The sequence below is a fragment of the Temnothorax americanus genome, unplaced genomic scaffold (genome assembly GCF_048541705.1).
Source record: "Temnothorax americanus isolate GAGA-0224 unplaced genomic scaffold, ASM4854170v1 Scaffold23, whole genome shotgun sequence".
Lineage (NCBI taxonomy): Eukaryota > Metazoa > Arthropoda > Insecta > Hymenoptera > Formicidae > Temnothorax > Temnothorax americanus.
Genome location: NW_027509371.1, coordinates 2,176,907 through 2,200,037, shown reverse-complemented (window position 1 = coordinate 2,200,037; position 23,131 = coordinate 2,176,907). Strand labels below are relative to the sequence as shown.

The following is a 23,131-nucleotide window of genomic DNA, read 5'->3' as shown; positions in this document are numbered from 1 at the left end:
TTTGCATCAAGTGTTTACACTTGCATTTTTACTGGCATTAGTCGACTGGCGCGGCCTGGCGCCACCAATCATTGCGTGTGAAAACCGGCCTTTAGAGACAAAAATTTCCTATTGGATGTCGGATCGTCGTACGTCGAACATCGGACGTGATCGGACGCAATGTGAATACTCCATAACCTAAATCGAGTCCAACCGCACTACTATTGTGATATATTTTTTTAATTAGTAAATAATTAAATACGATTAAATCGTGCGTGTAAAATCATGTTATATTATTATAATTAGGGATGTTGTGTAATGTTTGTCACTATGTTTGTTTTCAATTACCTCATGACGGACTGCTTGACTAGCTGGGTCCGCGAAAGGACCACCTTTTGCTATACCTTTCGCTTCGAAGTAGTTCGAAGCAGAGGCAGAAATTCGGCTGAACGCAGCCAATCAATATATTTCGGCTCAATTTGTCTTTTTTTTAATGCTTTTTTAAAATGCCTTCGTGTAGTGTAACTGGATGCAAGAATAGAAGCGATAATTCAAAAGAGAGAAAGATTAAATTTTTCACTTTTCCAAAGGACGAAGAAACTGTATTAAAATGGATGCAAGCTGCCAACAAAAATAAAGTTAACCTAAAAAACGGTACATTATTTTGAATACATATAAATTATAATATTGAGACATTTTTAATATTTTATTGAAATTCATTTTTGTAGCTCGCATATGCTCTATCCACTTCACACCAAGCTGTTACAGACCAAAGCCAGTTCATTTAGCAAACTGCGAAAATTACAGGCCTAACAGATTACGTATACTTCATGATCATGCAATTCCAACAGAAAATTTACCACCAACCACCAAAATTTACGAGGTGAAGGAAAAAGTAGTACTGAAGAAAGAGCGCAATCGACAGAATATAATAAGTGAAAACAGCAGGTGCGTATTATTATATTATATAAAATGTTTCCTTATTGTAATATGTGAAGATTGCAATAAATTATATTTACAAGTAATTTCTTTTTTAACAGCTTCAGCGAGTTTGAGACCAATTTGATCGACGCTTCAATGGAAATTAAAGCAGAACCATATTTTATGCAATCTCTACAAGAAAATGCTAGGTATGATTTTATGCGTGTTAACAACTTCATTACCGCACAAGAGATTATCGCATGTTTTATATTTCCATCTATTTATATATTTTAGTTTTATAAGTGCAAAAGTGACAAAACAATAGTAAATACACAAAGTAATTCACAGACTGTTAAGTCTGAGCAGCTAAGGTAAACAAAATTAATTGTCTGATTGTAAAATATTAAACTCAAAAATTATATATATCCTAGTAAACATCAAGTAATTTTCTGGCATGAAAATATTTTATTGCACATTGCAAAATTTTTCAAATAAATATTTTTTTAGCTTTTTCAGTGAGTTTGAGACCAATTTGATCGACACTTCAATGGAAATTAAAACAGAACCATATTTTATGCAATCTCCACAAGAAAATGCTAGGTATGATTTTATTGATTTCATGCGTGTTAACAACTTCATTTCTGTACGAGAGATTATTGCATGTTGTTTTATATTTTTATTTTTTAATATTTTTTAGTTTTACAAGTGCAAGTGACGAAACAATGATAAACGCACAAAGTAATTCACAGACTGTTATGTATGAGGAGCTAAGGTAAACAAAATTAATTGTCTGATTATAAAATATTAAACTCAAAAATTATATATATATCCTAGTAAACATCAAGTAATTTTCTGGCATGAAAATATAATATTTTATTGCACATATTGCAAAATTTTTTAAATGAATAATATTTTTTTAGATATCAAGAAATTCGAAATTTAAAAGAAAAACTAAAAGAAGCAAATAAAGAAATCGGTTTACTTAAAAAAAAAGTAGAACGGTTAGAAAGAGAAAAAATGACAGTTACGAAACGTGTAATAAAAGAAAATGTCCATAATGTGCTTAAAAAGATATTCACTCCGAAACAAATTGACGTTCTAATAAGTAATGAAAAAAAAGTAAATTGGGATCCTGAAGACATATCTGCTGCAATAACTTTAAAAAACATGAGCCGAGAAGCATATCGCTTTTTAAAAGAAAAAAACTACCCACTACCAGGATTATCCACACTTAGTAAGTGGGAAAGAAGGAGTTTTATCTCAGATTGAAATTAATAAGAAATTAGTGTCTATTATGTAAAAGACAAACGTTTGTACAAAAAAGTTTCATTTATGTATTGAAACCTGTAATACTAGGAGTGCGATGTTTATTTTTACATATTAATTTGTTGTATTACTATTCAATAATAAGTTTCTTACTGAGCACTTCTCGTGTTATTAAAATAAAATGTTTATTATGTATTGACATTGCTGTATTTAAATAAACCTATCTTATATCCATAATATTTTTAAAGTTTCAGAAAGTTTACTTTTTTGTCATACATCTATATATTGTTCAATTCATACTTCTTTTACATTTATTTTAATATTTTTTTATACATAATTTTACCATTTTTTTACTTAAAATAGATTAATTATATGAAACAAAATTGCATTATATATAGAACAGAAAAAGAATTTGAATCTGATTTAAAAAAAATGCGGTCTTAATTCTATTTAATTCTATTTCCACTTCTTGACTATGTAGCTGAAGTTAACAATAAATATATTTAATTCTATTTGTCTTCTGCTTGTTCGAATACACTCATTGGTTATTGGTTTTGAAAAGAATGTGCAAGAGCACATAATACATAACACCTCCTTCCACCATCATTATTATTTCCGGAAGAGCAGAAGGTTGATTGGCTGCAGAAAGATTGGGGTAGTTTCGAGGGTTTCGAGTAAGTTTCGGAACGCACCGATATTTCAAAAGTGTGAATCACACACATTCAAATCCAAAGCTAGCGCTATAAATACTTTAAAGTGTTCGATAAACCAACCAGAATAAAGGAAAATCTACGCTTCTCAAAAAATCATCAGAGATATCAAGAGAAATATGGATAAAGTTACTCGATTAAAATTCCGACAATCAAAAATTTGCTACTCCTAATCCTAATCCTCAATTCATTCAAGACATCTTTAATTTCAACTTTTTTCTCTCGCAACTTTTTATTCTCGAGGAAAAAAGAGTAGATAAAAGAAATAAAAAAATAGGAAAAGAGGAAAAAATTTTAAATGAAATAATGAGGTAGTCTGAAACTATATGCGAAGCAATTGTATGTATGTATATTACATACCTTTTTTTTTAACTGTATCTCAAATATATTTTGTTTGAACAATCAGATGGATATTTATCAACCAGAACATTATTAGAGAATAAACCTTGCTTTTATTTCCTCTGTGACGTTTACATAAACATTACATTTGTATTATACTTTTAGGGTTGTTAACGTTCTTATACCTATAAGACTGCACATTCTTTTGTAACATTTATATTGATTAAAGTGTAACAGTTTTCTTTCAATAATGTGTATCTTGATTGTGTACAAAAATTTAGAATTTATTTATTTTACATTATCTTATTAATTTTTATTATGTATATTATTGCAAAATAAATACAACATGAAACGAATGTTTTCAAATTATGAAATAAATTTGAAAATGCGATATATGCGACTATGACTATTAGTCGCATAAGTTTGTAGGAATAAATATTTACTGTTATGTTTAAAATATAAGTATTAAAATATATGTTATATTTCATAAAATGTATGTTATACAACTTTATAGTTAATTCTTTGCACCCTTAAAAGAACATTGAAGTCGAAAATCTATGTCACAGCTACTTTACAAAAATTCTTCGCACCAATCGGTGAGACATTGGTAACAATCTGTTGACTGTTTCGAGTTCGCCGAGCACGCCTCTTTCATCCAGTCTTGAAATAACTCCTTATTCTTTTTTAACACTAAGTACTGCCCTAGAACTACGTACGCCTATATAACAAAAGTCATAATCATTAACTCATGTTCAATAAAGAGGCTCATAAGAAATTGTATAATAATTAATCATACAAAATTGGGTATTATTCTCTTTTGGTTTAATTTAAATTTAAGGGGCTTCCCTAGTGTGACAGGGCCTAAAAATGAATGATTTTTAAAAGGAAAACGACAAAGCCAATTGATGAACAACTTTTCCCACATATTTTACTATATTTCAAGAGTGCATACAAATTTTTTCAAAATTTTATATCTGTTATTAAAGCCCGTGCCAGCCATTTTTTTTGGAGCGCCGCGAAAAAACAGTGACCACGATTGCAGCCGTTGTAGTTATCTGAAACAAAAAACCAAAAGGATTCTTAATCTACTTGAGTGTGGCTATCGTCTGAAGCAGAGAATCATGAAAAAATATTGAAAATTTAAAAAATTATAGCTAAAAAACGTCTGCTAAAAAAGACGAAAATAATTATACTTAATTGCTATAATTTTTTAAATTTTCAATATTTTTTCACGATTCTCTCTGCTTCAGACGATAGCCACACTCAAGTAGATTAAGAATCCTTTTGGTTTTTTGTTTCAGATAACTACAACGGCTGCAATCGTGGTCACCGTTTTTTTCGTGGCGCTCCAAAAAATGGCTGGCACAAGCTTTAATAACAGATATAAAATTTTGAAAAAATTGATATGCACTCTTGAAATATAGTAAAATATGTGGGAAAGGTTGTTCATCAATTGGCTTTGTCGTTTTCCTTTTAAAAATCATTCATTTTAAGCCCTGTCACACTAGGGAAGTCCCTTAAAAGTAAATCAGAATAATTTTCTAATAATTTTAGAGCGCAATAATTTTATGTCCCTAAATAAAAATTGTTATAAATATTGGACCAACTCTTTTGATTAAAATATAAAGTACTAAGAGCAACTTTGATCAAATTTCTATTAAATTAATTGGTGATCAGTTCAATTGCTTATATCAGTAGAATTGTTTATAGCAAGATTTCTCACCATGTAATTAATAACTTATCAAAACACCGCAGATAAGACACTACCGGATAAGATAATTAGATCAATCGGAGTTTGTTTGTAAAAGTCATTCTAAGCATGATAAAAAGATCTGTATTTTTGTATCATGATTCTAAGAATGACTTCTCACGAATACGAAATATTTTAAGTAGAATTATAAATATACGCACAAGTGTATACAAATATATATTCACCTTATCAAAGCCTGCGCCTTCTAATCTCTTTCCAAGAACTTCCCCGACACCAGCGAGCTCAGTCACAGGCTTATCCCCCATCGGCTCGGCCACGAAGTTCCTGTGCTTCTGCGATGTACTCATTTTGATCTGTAAAAACGAAAACTTTTATTTTCCAATCCGTCATTTAAGCGAAGCGTTTAGTCTGCGTTAAGCAAGAAACCACTCTACCAATTCATCACTAATTGCACTGTTGCTTCACAACCTTAACGCCAACGAAGTATCTGTTGTTTAACGTAATTTACGAAAACATTTCGCACAAAACTCACCGGGAACAAACGAAATAGGTTGGAAAAGTGGGCAACAAACAATGGGACAATGGGCAAGCTCAACAATCAGAAAAAAAAAACAAATAAGACACGAATGACCCATTACCTGTGAGATTCTTTCTCGATTGTATATATCGCGACCGTCGCGGGGCGAGCCAAGTTTTCAGAATTCTTCGAACGCCGCTTCGTGCAGATAAGACGCAATCTAATCTACCGGAAATTATTCACAAATTTCTAATGTAATCGAAAACCGCTTCCTCGCACTTCCACAGTATATAGATAAGACCAAGCGTCTCTCTGCTTACGCTGTGTCAACAGATTTGTCGTGTTACTTACTCGTTGGTTAAAATTCCTAAATTCCTAAAATTTCCTGCACTTGAAACGAGATAACAATACATTGCACGTTGGAGAAAGAGAAAGCGAAGATTCTATAAGTGCAAAAAGTGCAGGAAACACGAACAGATCCTTAATGCCTTCATCGAACGTGGAATAGATATATCGAGTAGAGCGGAATATCAAAATTTTTTTTACTCGTCACGTGAGTCACGAATGGACGTGTCGCGCGACGCTATTGAAAAAGCCAAAACTCGACCGTAATTTTTATTCTACATTTTTAGCGTCTCCACAGTCAAAATTATATCTGTAAAGATGAAACCTGTGCTCACATTCTTGCAGATAGAAATTGTACACGCCAGATACACGTATAAACTTCATTTATTACCGCAGAAAAAAAAAAGAAAAAACGAGAAGTTAACCAGGATGCGATATTTGAAAAAAAATTTTCCTCCGATCTGAAATTTTTCAAAGCAACTTATTGTTAGACAGAGGCAGGATCATAAATGAATAAAACACGCATTAAACGATATCTCAAACTTTAATCACTAAGGGCGACTTCAATCAAACTCCCATTAACTTAATTAATTGGCAATTATAATTTCAATCGGCACAATTGCTTAAAACAATTTCTAACTGTGTATAGTTGGTTGTCACCAATCCAATCTTTTGTTTCATTTTAAAAAACAAAAATTTAATAACTCTATGTTAATAAAATAGTGCGAGTATTCTATAATTCTTAACAGGGATAGAATAAAATGAAACTTCTTTGTTGTTTAATGAAAAGAAAGATTAAATTAAGGACAACGAAAATTGTACAGTTAGAAATCTTGCAGCAATTCTGCAATCAATCATTTAATCAAATTAATCGGAGTTTGGTCAAAGTCACCCTAAGACCATATTTTTCTCCACAGTAACTGTAACGGGAGAATGCCGTTTCTTTTCTGTAGCGTCGGATGGAAAACGTCGAAATCTGCTTTCCTTAGTTTCTCTAAATAATTCTCCACGCAGACTGTCGGTAGAAATATCACGTTGAGATCTTTCCCTGCCTTCTTTTTAAGCGACGTCGCCTAAAACGAAAGAAAGGTAATGTCGTGTAAGTCGAGAACTTTCCCAACTTTTTCAGATGGATGCGAAAAGTATAAAACGCGCAGACTGCAAGCCGAGGATGCAGATTGACTTGTTACTAGTCAAACCCCAGACAAAAAAGAATGCTGTTATCTATTATAACAGTATAGGTACCACTTTCAGATGCTGCCTGGCACAAGACGCGACTTCGAGTACAGCGTCTTGAAATCCAGCGCTCGACTGTCCCTGAAAGATGGACTCGGAGGAGACGCCGTTTTTCAGCAGAATATCCTGCGACAATACCATTACTCGTTTCCGGGCATTATACGGCACGGAACGTATCAAGGTGACCAGGCCGTACGCCCTGCCGAAGTGGCTGGCCGCGTGATCGGCGTTGACGCTCGCCGTGCCCTGTGCCTCTAGTAACAAATAATAGATCGACGATGTGGTATAGTCGCAATACCTCTCGAGCGACTCCAGATCCACGAATATCGAGCCGCTTAGTTTGTTCAAGCGAGCGTCAATCAAGCGCTTGAAATAGCGTTTAGATAGCTTGTGCCGTTGAAGGATCTGCAAGATGCGGAAGACATCTCTGATATCCAGCAACAGTCATGCAAATGCATATCGCAATGCGTTCTGTTCATCTACCCTGTGTAACTCCAACGCCACGGGACTCCTCGGCGGACTATCGTTATAAATTCCGTTCAGGGCGTCTGTCCAAAACTGTAATCGCATAGCGCCTATCCTACTGTCCCTCACTTGGTCCTCCACTTGTGCCACTTCGACATTGAATGCTCGTACAGCAAACGCCGCTGATTTAATACCACGTGGAAGCAATAGCGTGCACAGAAAGTTCTCATAATCGTTGTTCCTAGAAAGACAATATGTATGAGCACAACTTTGAGTGAATCCTGTTGGAGTACCTTTCCCTATAATAATGTTCCACAAATTTTTAGCACGATTACTTTGACGTATTCTGCAAGAAATTTTTGTGTTATTCCACAGAAATGTAGAAGGTGCATTTAATTCCATCTCCACTCCTCAGGAAATTTTGAAAAACCTAAATTTATTTGGATATGTCAAGTCAACACAACGTTATAATATCTGGGATATACTGACAATATTATATTACATCCTGGTTGTGAGAATATTGTAATATGTACTTATATGATATAAATATGATTGTATAATTCTTGTTTATATTTGTGCAGCTCCGATTTAACATAAGCGAAGGCAAGTACCTAACCAGCTGCAAACAATACTCGGTCGGAGTTTGTTTTTGCCTCGCACCACTCGTGTTCATACGTCGCAACTGCGATCGCACATTTCGCTCGATAATCGACAGTTTATTCATCCTTTTTAGTCTAAAAATTTGTGCTGAATCTAGCGATGCAAATAATCGCACGACGGGAATGACATTGAATAATAAAATTGCCTGTCGTGACGTAATATTTCGTTGCAATTCGCTACAATTTTGAATAAAAACATTCGAGGTAACCTATAAACCATGTGTTCAAAATAATCAGGATTGCTAGAGAGCACGCTTGACAACAAAATTACTGCAATATATTTTCTTGAAGTTCCTAGATTTAAATATTGGCGACACTACCGGATTGACCTTTGCCTAACTTCACGCTTTACTCCACTTTTACTCGCAGAAGTAAACATGGCAAAGTTATTAGGGTTGGATAAAGTCGCGACGTTATTCCGCACGGTACGCGACCACGGTGGTATTATCGGCTCCATCAAGACATTGTTCAGGTTGTTATGCAGTCATACGTTTATATTAACGATACAGCGAATGTTTCAAAAGATTACGGCTTTTCACTACTGCCAGCATTGTGTAACTCGGCTCTGCATTTGCTCCTTGAGCTCGTAACTTGTTCAAACTTTTACTGTCATCGTGCTTTTGCATAAAGTATTTTGCAGCGTGTCAATTTGATCTCGCAAGTAACAATTGTCAATACAAACTGATTTGACAGGGTGGACGAGCTGAAGAGCGGTACCCTGATTGGAGAAGACAAATATGGAAATCGATATTACGAAAATAATATGTACTTCGTAGGTGAGTTATTAAGTACACTAGTATGGCATTGTAAAAGTAACTCTAGATCACATGTATATAGACATTCATATTCATATTAGAGTTTATTCATACTCTATTACGAGTATAAAAATGTCTATATATATATATATATATATATATATATATATATATATATGCATATATGTGTATATGTATGATATTAAATTGCTTTTACAAACTTTGAATACCTGAAAGCGTATGACAGCAAAAGATACAAAGGATTAACATTGTGCTCATTCAATAATCTTTACAGGACGTAATAGATGGGTGATATACGCAGAGAGAGTTGGACTTAATTATGACGGCTCGCAAGTCCCACCTGAATGGTTTGGTTGGTTGCACCACAAGACAGATTTGCCGCCGCACAAAGATCCGTCTCGTCCGAAGTACAAATGGATGTTGGATCATCAACAAAATATGAGTGGCACCAATCAAGCTTACATGCCCTACAGCACCACGAGACCAAAGATCGAACCTTGGCGGCCACCGCAGTAATAAGCTTGGAACAGCAGTGAAACATAAAGAGTAAAGTAGTTAATTCATAAGTGATAGTGAAATAAAATATTCAATGTAAATAAAGTGACTAGTGACTATCAAGATAAAAAAGATTGTAGGTATTTAAAAGGATGGTTTTTTGTCCTTTTTTTTCCCGCTGGTTTGTGGCATGATAATGCGGTAATAAAATGAAATCTGATTTAGTAACTAAGCAATAACATTTAATTAATTTCCCAATTTGGAATATATAAGGAACAATGAAAGCGTCTATTTATACATTCTTTTTAAATATTTATTTGGATTTTATTGGACTGAGCCAACACTGCACTATATTGAATTTGTTTGTTTTACTGACGTCACTTCCTGTACACTGTTCATGCATTGCTTCAAGTAATTGACCCTTTTTTTTATATGGTCCTGTACACTGAAGTTTTCATAAGAAAGTTGTATGAGGTTGTATCCTCTGGCTTTTAATAATTGTGTGTATAAATACGTCGATCCTACGAGATCGTTCTGTCCTATGCAATAATCACGGTAATCGTGCACCATTATACCTATCCTGAAATGGTTATACATGATTATAAATTTTGCATTTATATTTCAGTGTTGAAACTATTAATTTTCTATTATTTGGAAATAAATAAAATTACATCTTAACTAAGTTTTACTGAATTACAGAATAATTTTTACTAATACCCTAACTTTTACTAATATACTCTCTTAAAAACAAAATTAATGCACTACACTTTTTATTGGACGATTTAATAACATGTGGACGTACCTTCGTACATTATTCGACTGTTCATTCCAATCTTCCACTTTTACAAGCCTATGTTGATCATTTATGCGATATTCCGCATCTAAAAATACAGAATCAAGTATTTTTTTTACTCAATAAGATTAATGCAATATCTATATTTTACTTACTCTAAATTTTATTTTGTGAAAAAAAAAAAAAATGGATTAATACCAGTATATAACTTCGCCGAGTTTATTTAGATATCAATGCAATAATGATCCTCGTGTTTATTTACGAATAAATTAAACATTTAACATAATATTCATAACATTTAATATTTAACATAATATTTACATTTAATATAATATTCGTTTTCGTGCATTTGCAATTTCAAAATCAAATTCTACGAGATTATACTGGTATTATTTTATTTAAATAACTTACCTAACGAGAAGCCCATGCCTGTATCAAAATTTGTTTTAAAATAGGATGAAGACAGTAATGTTTCCGTTAGTGTTTCCAACAACGCATTTATATACATTTGTTTTTCCTTTGATCTAACTATAGATACATTATTAAATTCTGAGTCTTCCTTTAAAAGAGGTCCTGTAATTTAAAACAATAATAATGCCTAGAGAATTGTTAAAAGTATACTAATAAATATAAAAGTATAATAATAAATGTCTCCTAATGTATACCTTTATAATTCGTCAGTACAAATTGTGCAACGGCGTTGATATTTAATAATTTTAATACCTTTGATATATTTAGCTGGTTAGAGGCTGTATGAATCATATATAATACGAAATTAATATTATTAATACAATAAGATGACAATAAACCTTAGGTAAATTATTTACATTAATTAGATTAATTAATTATATTAATTAGGTACGTTAACAACAGATACGAACCGGTTAAATTTTCTATAAATGCAGGCTCCAGCACGAATTTTACGTGTTGCGGTGTCACTGCATCTAAAACTGCTAAGGACCAAACAATATCCAACCATTCGGTCCAAGACACTTGAAAGGGGTTTGCGTGGTCTGCAAATTTCTGGTCGCAAAAATAATTAGTAAACATGTATATATATCTATATCAAAGAAAATATAATTTTCTTACGGTGTCAAAGAGAAACTTCAAAAATGTTTAAAATAAAGATGGAAACATCGTGAAATTCTCTCGCTATACCTCGATAAATGAATTTGCTTTCTGCGATTTATATTGTAGAGCCGCAAACGTTTGTAGTATTGATGAATAATCCAGCAATGTGTAATTCATTGATTTCTTAAAGAACGTGTCGCAGAATGCATCGAGTACGTTCACATTCTTGTAACGCAGAAATCCCAGTGACGTTATTATGGATTTGTTTATAGCGGCGTTTTGGCTGTTTGGTATACACGCTAGTAAGTCAGATGTGATTTTTTCCAACAAGACCTGTTCGAGACGCGTCATGTTACAAAATAGAACTTTCTTTCAGATCAATATAATGCAATGGTGTTGCGTACCTTGTCTCGAAAATTAAGTACGGCCATGCTGTATAACAAAGTCGCGCATTGCTTCAAATCCAGCTCTATGTTGTATTTGACAATATTGTACGACAACATCTTTAACAGCGGAGTATTTCTCTTTCCTTGTTCTCTTAACGACGCTATCACCTTTATTACATAAAAATACGTGAATGCATATATGTATATATTCAATACACAAACATCATACTTAGTGCAATTATAGCAGGTGTGGATAACTGCAAACATTGCAGGCATGAACACTCATATAAAAATACGTCAATGTTTACACATATTAATACTGCGCGGACACAATGTTTTTGGAGCATTCACCTGGACACCCTGGGACTTTTAAGTCTAAAGTGTTTTTGAAAGCGTTTCTATGTTACAAAAAAATCTATAAAAATTCATGTATTATCTTTAAGTTGCAGAAAGTGATTTCTATACTTACATAGACCGGAACTGTTGCAATTTTTTTCCCCCATTCCCATGGGAATCACAAATAAAAAATTGACCATGTCTTAAAAGGCCCACGGTGTCCGCGCAGGGTGTTAAAAAGATACAATATCATACTCACTGCAATCATCGAAGGTGTAGATAACTGGGAGTATTTCGACAGATTGTTCGATGTCTCACGAGTTTTCTCACCACTGTTCTTAACTAGCTTCCTGAGGTGAATAAATCTCTCGTCAGTCTCGATGTCTACCATCTGCGATTTCCCACTGTTTATCTGATTAGTTATGCTTGATATCAGCTTCAGGGCATTAGTTATAGACAGAGTTGGTAATACTGCCAAGTCCAGCAAGTCGTTCACAGACTTGGCCGCTTGAAATTGTTTGAAAAATATTGTATCGTTTTCATTCGACCATTTCTCCCTACTGCTCCTTCCCTCTGTATGAGGTTTCGTCTGTATACCGGTCTCTTCAGGCTTCTGCTCCTCTTCCTTCTGCGAGACGGCTTGCGTTTTTGCGAACTTAACACTGTTGTCCTCCTACAAAATGCACAGCTGATAATCTTTCTTGTCGAAATATTGCGAGCCAAACATTAAAAAGTACACATAGAACAAGAAAGATTTTGTTATCGGAGCTTAAGTTTAACGTAGAAAAGGAGCGATTAGGTCGCTGTCAATTGCACTCACGTTTATCGGCGCATCAGCAGCGGGTTGCTCGCCGGTAACCGCCGTGCTGGAGTTGCAGGCCACGAGAGCGGTGAAACGCCAGGACGAGCGAGGCGCGAGCCTGGCGGTCGCTGTGCACAGCATCGCGCTGAACTGCAGCATTGTCATTAAGTCTGTAAAACGGGTTATTTATGTAATTGGCCGCGATCGGGGACACGTCGCGACGACGGGTTCGCGCCCGTCGATCTCGCGACACTCGTGTAAAAACGACGTGTGGCACGATCTGCGTTACCCGTGGACGACTTACGTTACGAGCGGGTGCGAGGAAAAATAGCGTTACCGCGAAAATAGACGGTTATCGTGAATTATCTCGGGTGCATGAGGTGCGCATTTTAGGTTAGACGATCACCATGCACCTGATCATAGATGCAGAGAAGTTTAGACGTGTGGCAACAGTGGCAACGCGCGAACGTGCAGCTCGAAATAATGGAGGATTCACACTGCGTCCGATGTTCGACGTACGACGGTCTGACATCCAATAAGAAATTTTTGTCTCTAATAATATAATAATAATAATAAATTCTGTTATTGGATGTCGGATCGTCGTAAGTCGAACATCGGACCACATCGGACGCAGTGTGAATCCTCCATAAAAATCGTAAGTACAGACGCGCCATCGTTTTTCAGCGGAATCTTTCAGTTTATTTTGAAAATGTTAAAGAAAATACATTTTCAGTCGATAAGCTAATAATAATAATAAAATCTTGTAAATCTTGTAATAATAAGATCTTGATTTTACAAAATAATTCGAAAACATATGTTATATAATCTTTAAATTTGAAAAGCAAAATTAATTAAAATAATATTAAAAAAAAGGTATAAAGATTTTAAAGATTTTAGATTAAAAGAAGATATACATATATACCTCAAATATTTATTTTCTTTCTTTAAGAAATTTCCTTATTAATTCATTATATATCTTTATTTATAATTATGTATCTTCATTATATTATTATATATGTTTCTTTGCGAGAGGAAGCTTATTGACAAGAAAATTTTCCATGAAGTTTATTTCTGCTGTAATTTTTTATATTTGCAAAATGAAACAAATATAACACATATAATTATATATATATATATATATATATATATATATTACATAATATTTAATAAATACAATATAAATAATTTCATAATAATTTATTTAATAGTAATTAAATTAAGTTTAATAGTAATGTTTTTTGAAGAAATAAATGAGAAAGAAAAATAGATGTTACACATAAGGAAATATATCTACGATTTTTTTTATTGTTCTTTGCAGCTGAACTTTTCCAACTTTTTCTCTCTAATATGTGTTATACATGTACAATGTATATAGTGTGTGTGTGCAGTCATAAAGAGCTTATTTTAGAATAACTTATTTTAGAAATCTGAGTATTTGGGGCCCGTTATCGTCAGGTCACTGCACTGTTCGGTAAACCAGAGGTTGCATAAGTGCCAACACCGCCAACTTCAAGCACTTGCCGGCACTTGCAAGCGCACTTTTGGAGTTTGGAGTCATTCGCCCATTCGATTCGGTAGCGGCGGTAGCGCGCAGCAGCATCGGTCGCACAGGTTGCACAAAAGTTAACCAGCTGACGTGGATCGTGCCGGATCGTGGCAGACGTGGCCTAGTGGCGTGGCAAGTGTGTCAACGAGGGAAGTGTATCCGGAGGCGTCTTAAATCAACTGATCTGCAATCATGTGCTCCGCGAAGACACCGCGCATCCTCTCGATCCAGAGCCACGTAGTATCAGGATACGTCGGCAATAAGAGCGCTACTTTTCCGTTGCAGGTGAATTCTACGTAGAGATCTCGTGACTATCCTTGAATTCCTCTCGACGTCGATCATTGCCTCTCCCACCCCAATCATGATTGATCATCGCGAAGGCATATAGAACATTAGAGATAAGATTCCAGTCCATGCAACGACGGACTTATATTAGTCATTAACTTATCTCATTATGAGATATTTTTTTATTTAAATATAATTCTTGCCGATGCTGGTTCGTTTTCGATATAATCTGCTGCCTCTAGAACAGCTTGAATTTAGCTTCAATTTTTAGTACAAGTAACAATTGACTAAAACATCTCACATACTTGACGAAACACCAAGTGAATTAAGAGATCAATTTTTCATTAGCTATTAGGCTTTGAGGTTGATGCGATTAACTCTGTACAATTGTCCAATCATACTGGTTATAAAGTATTTAAAGGCCAAGTACTCAATGATAAAGATTTAGGTAAGACCTTAATGGGAAATAGATGATGCACTAATGCTCGTGTAGCAATGGGATATCTCTCAATTACAATCACTTCCTTAGAGGACCTAGTTGATGGCCTAGCGCAAAATGGCTTGGACAATTATACGCACTTACTAACTGGATACATCGGTTCGGCATCGTTCCTGAAAAGAGTGGCGTCACTAGTCACGACTCTGAAAGCCAAAAATCCAAATCTTACATACGGTACGTATATCTTTTGGATTAGGAGTCCCCAATCTACGGCCCACTGGCAGTTTTATCCGGTCCGCCAAGAAATTTTGACGTTACAGTATTAAAAAATTTTTAAATGAAGGTAGTCTGTTTTTTATATGATTTTCAAAGATAACACTTATCCTCCGGCCCTCTGGTTATTACAAAAATTTCAATATGGCTATCTTGATAAAAAAAGCTTGGGAACTCCTACTTTTGATCAACAGTAATTTTCGTGCGATTAAATTCTTTTTTATATGAATCATATTTATTATACTTGTTCAATATTAGTTTGCGATCCTGTTATGGGCGACAATGGCAAGATGTATGTCCCAGAAGCATTGAAAGAAATTTACAAACAGGAGGTAGTGCCATTGGCGGATGTAGTAACTCCAAACCAGTTTGAATTAGAGTACGTATGATATTATTGATTTTAACATATGTTCCAATACATTGATCATTATTGGAATTATATAAATTGTCCATAATTTTTAGAAATGAATCATTCTCCTTGTGATCACTTATAAATTGCTTTTTTGTTTTCAGATTACTTACGGATGAAAAAGTCACTAATATGAACGAACTGCAAAATGCGATTAAAAAGTTACATCGGAAGGGACCAAAAACTGTAGCTGTATCGTCGACTGAGCTCGGTGACAAACTGACAGCAGTAGTGAGCACCGCGAAAGGTTGACCCATGCATTGCAAGATAAGACAAGCTTTGAAATATAATCATGGATTTACATTACATTTTTTTTCTCAGATAACACGTTGATGAAAGTAGACATTCCTAAAATACCAACAACATTCACGGGTTCCGGAGATCTCTTTGCCGCACTATTTCTTGCTCATGTGTACTTGCAAAGTGACATGAAAGCCACCATGGAAAAAACTATAAATTCTCTGTATAGCGTGCTGCTTAATACGTATGAATATTCTAAAGGTGATTTATGACATTTAACGCGGAAAAATACCTTAGTATTATTGTTAACACAAACAATTATTTGCAGTGTATACGGATACCGAAGCACAACGGGCTAGAAGAATTGAATTACGACTCGTACAAAGTAAAAACAGTATTGAAAATCCAGAAATTCGTTTGTTTGCGGAATCTTTATAATATACATAAAGTATGTTGTGGGGAGTTACGAGAAGTAGTTAAGAGAAATGCTTAAGTGTTGCTTACCAAAAGAAAAATATATAATATTTTTTAATTTTCTTAAATATACGTACAGTTACATAAAACTATATATGCATATATAGTTTATGTAAAGTTATCTTAGTAAAAACACTTGTTAAGATGTGTGACGCGTGGCATGGTACAGAATCGGCCAACTCGCAATCGGCGGGTTTCAGGTTCGGTTCCAATTTACGCATGTCTCAGTTTATAGGAGCTTAATTAAAGAGTTGAGAGTTGTGAACGAAAGAGATTAAATGGTAAATGGTTTTGAGAATCCATTTACTTACTGTATAACTATATAAGTACTTAGTACTTGTTAAATAGCATTTACAATAATGTGGAGGTTTCTCCAATGATCAAACCCCAAAGACCAACGTGTACGTCTTCCAAAATGTATAAAACTAGTTTATTTATATATATATATAACCTGACTAACCTGCAATAGGTTCGTGGCAAATATTGTTTCTACTCTGTATTTAAATAAATCTGAAATCTCTTGAACACTGTGTCTATGCAGTGAACCAAACTTAAACTGTTAATATATATCTGAAATCCTTTTAAAATTATTGAAATATGTTTATTTTCATTTTTATTACATTTCTATTTCTATTATAATATACAATCAGTCACAATAGTCTTTCAGGGACAAACGAGGTACTACATTCATGGATTGCAGTTCTTGGAATAATAATTTACAAGCATAAGGCATTATTATCGTAGAGACAGAAGAGCTTGATTTGCATCTCTGACACCAACCGTTGTACCCTATTAGGCCGCATTTGTTACAAACGTCGACTTTAAAAGCATCACTCGATATCATGAGTCTCTCTACTAATAACATGCTAGCTCCATAACCGATCAGACAGTCACGCTCCATTTCACCCAATCGTAGGCCACCTTCCCTAGATCGTCCTTCTGTTGGTTGACGTGTTAGGACTACTCTTGGTCCTCTGGCACGAGCGTGCATCTTATCTTGCACCATATGTTTTAATTTTTGGTAATAAACCTACAAATCACACATTTTAAATGTCATACGAGAAACATCAAATATATTCATTTAGTTATCTATAATTGTTAAACGTTATAAATTGTATCAGTTATCTGGAAAAAGGCATAAATCCTTACTTTATTAGGAAATAAAAGAATTTTAAAATTTTAATATAACTAAAAAGTATTCTGTTATCATTTTAATTAAGATGAGTAAAATTTTTAAAACATAATTACGCTTTTCAACAATGTATCTGCTCTTTATATATATATATATATATATATATATATATATATATATATATATATAATTGTATATTTACTTTTCTTTTTTAAAATAAATTTCTTAACACTAATTTTTTTTATTCTAGAGAAAAAACTTACTGGTCCAGAGTAAATGTATCCCATCAACGGTCTTCCAGACATGCCGTTATAAAAGAAATCTTTACCTAAATAGTTGTAGCCATTCTTCGCCAATTCTTCGCAGAGGTCTTCCACTTTAGCACCACCGAACGCTAAAAGTAGACGAAAATAGATAGTAAGATTAAATTGATCAAATGGATCGATCGTTATCTTTTAAGATGTACCTGTTGCATCCTGGAATTTTCCATTCACGACACCAGCTTTGCCTGCAAGTACCTCTATTAATTTACCAACAGTCATTCTTGAAGGAAATCCATGTGGGTTCATAATTATGTCGGGACACATGCCTTGATCATTAAACGGCATATCTTCTTGCTCTACGATTAAACCTGAATAAACATTATCGAAGATTAATACGTCTCTCTTACATCGTGTATAACGCGAAAATATCGGAATTATACCTATAACCCCCTTTTGTCCGTGGCGACTACTGAATTTATCACCGATCTCCGGTCTCCGAGTTTGCCTCAGTAACAGCTTTACTAAAAAGGCATCTTCTGCGTTACTAGATATCATAACTTTTTCCACATATGCTGGGACCAAGCCTTTGAATTGGATTTCCGCGTTCCGATATTCCGTTTGCGCTTGTACATTGCCAGAACTCACCGGGCCGATATTCTCACTCGGCACCGGTACTGACTTGTTTACCATTATCTGCATATGAATAATATTAAATAAAATGAAATATTTAACATCATTCACAAACAAGAGATACTTACAGTCTTATTTTCCACCATTTCACCAGGCGCTACAATCCCATCGCTGTCAAGAATTTCATGCTTCGGTATAGGTTTCTTAGTATTAGCATCAATCGATGGCCCCATGATTCTGTCGTACGTTTGATTAGGATATTTCTTCAATGTACATTTCGCGTTTCGATACACTATACATCTCCCGTATCCTCTATCAATGGAAGCTTTGTTGAAAACCAATGCATCCTCGATATCATATCCGCTATATGACATCACTGCGACAATCGCATTTTCGCCGGCTGGCAATTTATCATAATTGATTAAGTCGATCGCACGAGTTTTCACTATAGGTTTCTGCGGAAATACCAGATTGTACATCACTGTGTCAATGCGGTTACGTTGATTGTATCCTATGACCCCCATGGCCTGTTTACCCATGGCACATTGATAAGTATTTCTCGGGCTTTGATTGTGATGAGGGTATGGTATCAATCCTGCGCACACTCCCAATATTGTGAACTCTGCGATTTCCAGATGCGTTGTGTCGTTGTTGATTTCAGATTCCGTACATGCGATTAAACTATCATTTTCTTCGTTTACATCTAAATATTCAATCAATCCTAAAAGCAGTAAATGACAGAAAAATTATACGACTGAAAATATGTATGTATATGTGCAATAAAACAAATGTAAATTATTTACCGTAATAAATAAAATCGTCAAATGTTATAATATTTCGATCAAGATCCTCTATGTGTTTCTGTTTAACAAGAGATTTTCCATTCTTAACGATGATGCACGGTCTGCACAATCGCCCGCCGTCGGAACTGACTTGAATGCAGTTATGTCGATTTTGGACATGTATCGATACGAAACTGTTAATATATCCCTTCCTGCGTAATAATCTGAACTGACGCACCAGTCTCTGATAATTCTGCACGATGCCTACCATGATACCATTCACAAAAACTGTGTATATATTTGGCATAGTTAGCTCTTCCCCAGCGAGAGTGTGAATGTTCTCCACACCAAGATTAAGCATCAGTTTTATTATCGGCTCCTCCGGCACTTCCGTAGTGATGTGAGCCATCAAAGCCAGATTCTTCACCAAACCACAAGATTCTCCCTCCGGTGTATCGTTCGGGCACAACATGCCCCATTGCGAGCCCTGCAACGATCGCGGACCAGAGACCTTTCTGGTTTTCTCGAATTGGGAATGGACTCGCGTCATCATACCAAGCGCCGAGATGTATGAAAGTCTCGATAACACCTGCGTCACACCGTGTCTCTCCATTCTAAATCTCTTGATTGTCCAATTACCCGATGAGATAGCGAAAGCCAGTCCATTGGTAATCAGATCCTGTCTCATATGTTTAGCTATATCAAACGGTGCTGCTTTTATCTTGGGAATATTCTTATTGGCAATCTGCCTGAGTTCCCAATTGAATCTTTTAAACAGATCCTCAAACATGAGAGCAAGAAGGGAACCAGCCAGTTCCAGACGTTTATTACCATAATAATCCTTGTCGTCGATCAGACTGCGATCAGACTGCGCATTTATAACTCTTCTGATCATCAAGGCGAGATACAGCGCCTTCGGCCTAAAACTGAAATCGACAACAGGTACGTGAGACAATATGTTTGTCGCTAATAAATCTTTCACCTCGTCAGTGACACGGACTTTTGTAATGGAATGAAATCTCGTCTGTCGCCGTTTGCTATTGAGATATTTCAATGCTTGGTTCTGCGAAAAGATGCCCAGTTCTTGACAATCCTCCAGGCTAGCCGCAAATTTGTTCAAATATATTTCTTGCGTTCCGACCATTTGCATGATCTCCAAGTCGCTTATTATGCCCATAGCTTTGAAAATGACGGTAATCAGTAAATCGTCTTGGAACATATTGTGCCTTAAGTAATATCTTCCAGCTTTACCCACAACATTTGTCTTGGTCTTTTTGTCGTGGGTAAAACTGTTGCACGACGCAACAACGCAGTCTTTGCTGTCTTCTTCTAAAATAATTCTGTTCCTAATCATTTGTTCCTGTATCAATATAACTTTTTCCTGGCCGTTTATGATAAAATAACCACCAGGATCAAGCGGGCATTCATTCATTTTGGCTAATTCAGCCTCGGATTTGTTAGTTAACACACAGTTAGAACTGCGCAACATTATTGGCATCCTGTGAACATTTAGAATTGTATGTATAAGTATATATCTTAATAATTTTGATATATCTATTTCTGTGTTCTATTCTCATTGTTCTTACTTTCCAATGACCACCTTGTTCCTTATTACTCGCTCGTTATTTCTTACGTATTCAATATCCACTGAAATTGGGGCAGAATAATTTAAATCCCTTAAACGGCATTCGTGTGGCGTGGTTGGCCGCATAATTGTAGGAGTTTCTGGAACTTCAGGCAAGCCTACTTCTATGTTTAAATATCTGGAATATGAGAAAACAAAAATTGTTTAGTCTACGATACAATTGCATCTGGCATCTTGTATATGGCATTGCTCTTACTTCAGATAAAAATGTGGATCTTCGTCGCTCTGAATCTTTTCATTTGCCTTAACAATGTTTTTTATCTCTTCATTGATGAAATAGTTAAAGGAATCTATGTGCTGCTTTACTAAACCTTTTTTCCGAAGAAATGCCGCCACTAATTTCTCTTTATCCTGATAAGAATATTTAATAATTAACAAAAATTATTTGCTGATCCGTAGCACGTGAGAAAAAAAGACTCATAGAAGTAAACATATAGTAATTATATCATCAATCTTTCTAGAATTCATACATTTTGTATATTTTGAGGCGTAGAAGCCTCAAATGGCGTAGGAGCCAAATTTATCCAATAGCAATTATTAAAAGAAAAAAAAGGGAAAAAGAGAATAGAAAAAGGATGTAATATATATATTTGTAATATATATATATATATATAAATGGATATTTATATATATATATATATATATATATATATATATATATCCATTCGAATGGATTAAAATCCTATGCTTCGGAATGTATGTATATGTACAGTATACGAGTTAATAACGAAACGCTATATATTTACCTCCATTTCTCTCGTTCGTTCCGTTCCTTACGATTACGGAAGTCACATTTAATAAATATATTATTTCTCTTCTACAAGTTCAGTTCTACTCGGCAAAGTCGTCCACGTGCTCCGAGCTCCGAGAGAAGCTCAAAACAACTCCAACAGCGTGCGCCGTGCAACAACGTGCAACCGGTACAACAAATTTCGGCAATTCGGCACTGCTAGCAACGTTAATTTAGTTCGATCGCTAAAGTCACTAGATAGACAATCCAGTAACTTTATCGACCGCTAGGCGCGAAAACGCCTCCACAGCTACAAAACGTGGACATTGAACATTGAACTACGCAGCCATATATCCGTGAAACTTTCCAGTGGGTTAAGTATATCGTTCTTATATGAATTTCTATTTTTCTTTCTATTTCGCGTTATCTACAATATGGAAGCTTTCCAGCAAGCGACACAAGTCGACACAAACGTCGTTCTATCTTTTTTTTTTTTTGGCAATGAGTAACAAAGACAAAACGACATGCACTTGTGTCGACTTGTGTCGCTTGCTGGAAAGCTCCCAATACACAATCGTCGATAATAATAAAATCTTTAATACAACAGTTATCATGTTGTTATGTATATTTAAAATATGTCTGATATAAAAAAACATGCACGATGAATTATTTATTTTTCTCTTTAAAACTTGAATTACATAAAACTTTATCTTTCCAATTGTTTATAATTTAAAAAACATTGCAATAACATTGCTAAATTTATTACAGTCCTAAATTAATCAAAATATAAGCTGTCTAATTTTTTAGCTCTACAATATTTTTACATTTTTATATTATATACAATTAAAGTAGAATTAAACATTATGCAATTTATTTCGATCGATATTATTTACCTCTTTATTGCATCAACAATGAAATTTAAACATTATTTTGATAAGAAAAATAAATATATATAAATTACAAATATAAATTAAATTTAAATATTGATAGAACTTATATTAACTATTAAATTTTTTTAACATTTATTTACACGTGCACATAAAAAATATCAGATAATATATATATATATATATATATATATATATAGTATGAGAAATATATTTAATATATATGATATATACTTTTCATAACTTAAAAGTTGTGAAGTATATATATTTAATATATTTCTTTTTTTTTTAGAGAGAGAATTTGCGCTTAAAATAAAAAAATTAAATTATATTAATTACTTTTTAATGCGTTCATAAAGAAAAAGTACGTATATATCTTTTGCACACAAAAAATCGAGAAGAGAGATCGATATGAAATGAAAGATTATAAAAAATTATCTTAGTAAGATTTATGAATTTATAAAGCGCGTGTAAAAGAATATTTCGAGCAATCGTAAACGTTACGCAAATATTGTATCGTTATCCGTTTACACACACTAATATCGATCGTACGTACAGCAATATGTGTATGATACACAGTCGAGATTAC

The 23,131-nt window shown here is 34.3% G+C and overlaps 7 protein-coding genes across 10 annotated transcripts; 3 read left to right on the top strand and 4 right to left on the bottom strand.

Moving 5' to 3' along the window:
* Positions 1-122: 122 nt before the first annotated feature.
* LOC143898500 (uncharacterized) lies at positions 123-2,365 on the top strand. Its single transcript, XM_077408037.1, has 7 exons — positions 123-161; positions 570-633; positions 708-927; positions 1,020-1,109; positions 1,408-1,500; positions 1,598-1,672; positions 1,821-2,365. The coding sequence occupies exons 2-7, from the start codon at positions 594-596 to the stop codon at positions 2,167-2,169; spliced, it is 867 nt and encodes a 288-aa protein (XP_077264163.1). The 5' UTR covers positions 123-161; positions 570-593; the 3' UTR covers positions 2,170-2,365.
* A 1,309-nt stretch (positions 2,366-3,674) lies between these two features.
* On the bottom strand, positions 3,675-5,967 carry Baf (barrier to autointegration factor). Of its 2 annotated transcripts, none has more exons than XM_077408040.1 (3): positions 5,565-5,967; positions 5,151-5,279; positions 3,675-3,933 (listed from the first exon to the last, which is right to left on the bottom strand). In XM_077408040.1, the coding sequence occupies exons 2-3, from the start codon at positions 5,271-5,273 to the stop codon at positions 3,787-3,789; spliced, it is 270 nt and encodes an 89-aa protein (XP_077264166.1). In that variant the 5' UTR covers positions 5,274-5,279; positions 5,565-5,967; the 3' UTR covers positions 3,675-3,786. The 2 variants fall into 2 exon arrangements, with proteins under 2 accessions (XP_077264166.1, XP_077264167.1); XM_077408041.1 differs by lacking the exon at positions 5,565-5,967 and adding an exon at positions 5,361-5,505.
* A 346-nt stretch (positions 5,968-6,313) lies between these two features.
* Sicily (NADH dehydrogenase (ubiquinone) complex I, assembly factor 6 homolog sicily) lies at positions 6,314-8,397 on the bottom strand. Of its 2 annotated transcripts, none has more exons than XM_077408034.1 (4): positions 8,023-8,397; positions 7,508-7,730; positions 7,034-7,429; positions 6,314-6,861 (listed from the first exon to the last, which is right to left on the bottom strand). In XM_077408034.1, the coding sequence occupies exons 1-4, from the start codon at positions 8,211-8,213 to the stop codon at positions 6,682-6,684; spliced, it is 990 nt and encodes a 329-aa protein (XP_077264160.1). In that variant the 5' UTR covers positions 8,214-8,397; the 3' UTR covers positions 6,314-6,681. The 2 variants fall into 2 exon arrangements, with proteins under 2 accessions (XP_077264160.1, XP_077264161.1); XM_077408035.1 differs by having other exon boundaries at positions 8,101-8,393.
* A 65-nt stretch (positions 8,398-8,462) lies between these two features.
* Nd-b17.2 (NADH dehydrogenase (ubiquinone) B17.2 subunit) lies at positions 8,463-9,569 on the top strand. Its single transcript, XM_077408039.1, has 3 exons — positions 8,463-8,620; positions 8,842-8,924; positions 9,199-9,569. The coding sequence occupies exons 1-3, from the start codon at positions 8,526-8,528 to the stop codon at positions 9,438-9,440; spliced, it is 420 nt and encodes a 139-aa protein (XP_077264165.1). The 5' UTR covers positions 8,463-8,525; the 3' UTR covers positions 9,441-9,569.
* Positions 9,570-9,718: 149 nt separating this feature from the next.
* LOC143898494 (FAST kinase domain-containing protein 4) lies at positions 9,719-13,260 on the bottom strand. 2 transcript variants are annotated; one of them, XM_077408028.1, is made up of 10 exons: positions 13,112-13,260; positions 12,826-12,977; positions 12,265-12,678; positions 11,688-11,837; positions 11,371-11,616; positions 11,094-11,235; positions 10,878-10,961; positions 10,624-10,785; positions 10,222-10,300; positions 9,719-9,999 (listed from the first exon to the last, which is right to left on the bottom strand). In XM_077408028.1, exons 2-10 carry the CDS (start codon positions 12,970-12,972, stop codon positions 9,768-9,770), a joined length of 1,656 nt encoding a protein of 551 aa, XP_077264154.1. In that variant the 5' UTR covers positions 12,973-12,977; positions 13,112-13,260; the 3' UTR covers positions 9,719-9,767. The 2 variants fall into 2 exon arrangements, with proteins under 2 accessions (XP_077264154.1, XP_077264156.1); XM_077408030.1 differs by having other exon boundaries at positions 12,826-13,198.
* A 1,105-nt stretch (positions 13,261-14,365) lies between these two features.
* Pdxk (pyridoxal kinase) lies at positions 14,366-16,998 on the top strand. Its single transcript, XM_077408036.1, has 7 exons — positions 14,366-14,638; positions 14,987-15,086; positions 15,168-15,311; positions 15,609-15,729; positions 15,864-16,006; positions 16,081-16,260; positions 16,328-16,998. Exons 1-7 carry the CDS (start codon positions 14,546-14,548, stop codon positions 16,435-16,437), a joined length of 891 nt encoding a protein of 296 aa, XP_077264162.1. The 5' UTR covers positions 14,366-14,545; the 3' UTR covers positions 16,438-16,998.
* Positions 16,999-17,059: 61 nt separating this feature from the next.
* On the bottom strand, positions 17,060-21,943 carry Rpiii128 (RNA polymerase III subunit RpIII128). Its single transcript, XM_077408025.1, has 9 exons — positions 21,672-21,943; positions 21,122-21,276; positions 20,867-21,043; positions 19,302-20,779; positions 18,627-19,219; positions 18,309-18,561; positions 18,072-18,236; positions 17,869-17,999; positions 17,060-17,503 (listed from the first exon to the last, which is right to left on the bottom strand). The coding sequence occupies exons 1-9, from the start codon at positions 21,675-21,677 to the stop codon at positions 17,120-17,122; spliced, it is 3,342 nt and encodes a 1,113-aa protein (XP_077264151.1). The 5' UTR covers positions 21,678-21,943; the 3' UTR covers positions 17,060-17,119.
* Between the last annotated feature and the right edge of the window lie 1,188 nt (positions 21,944-23,131).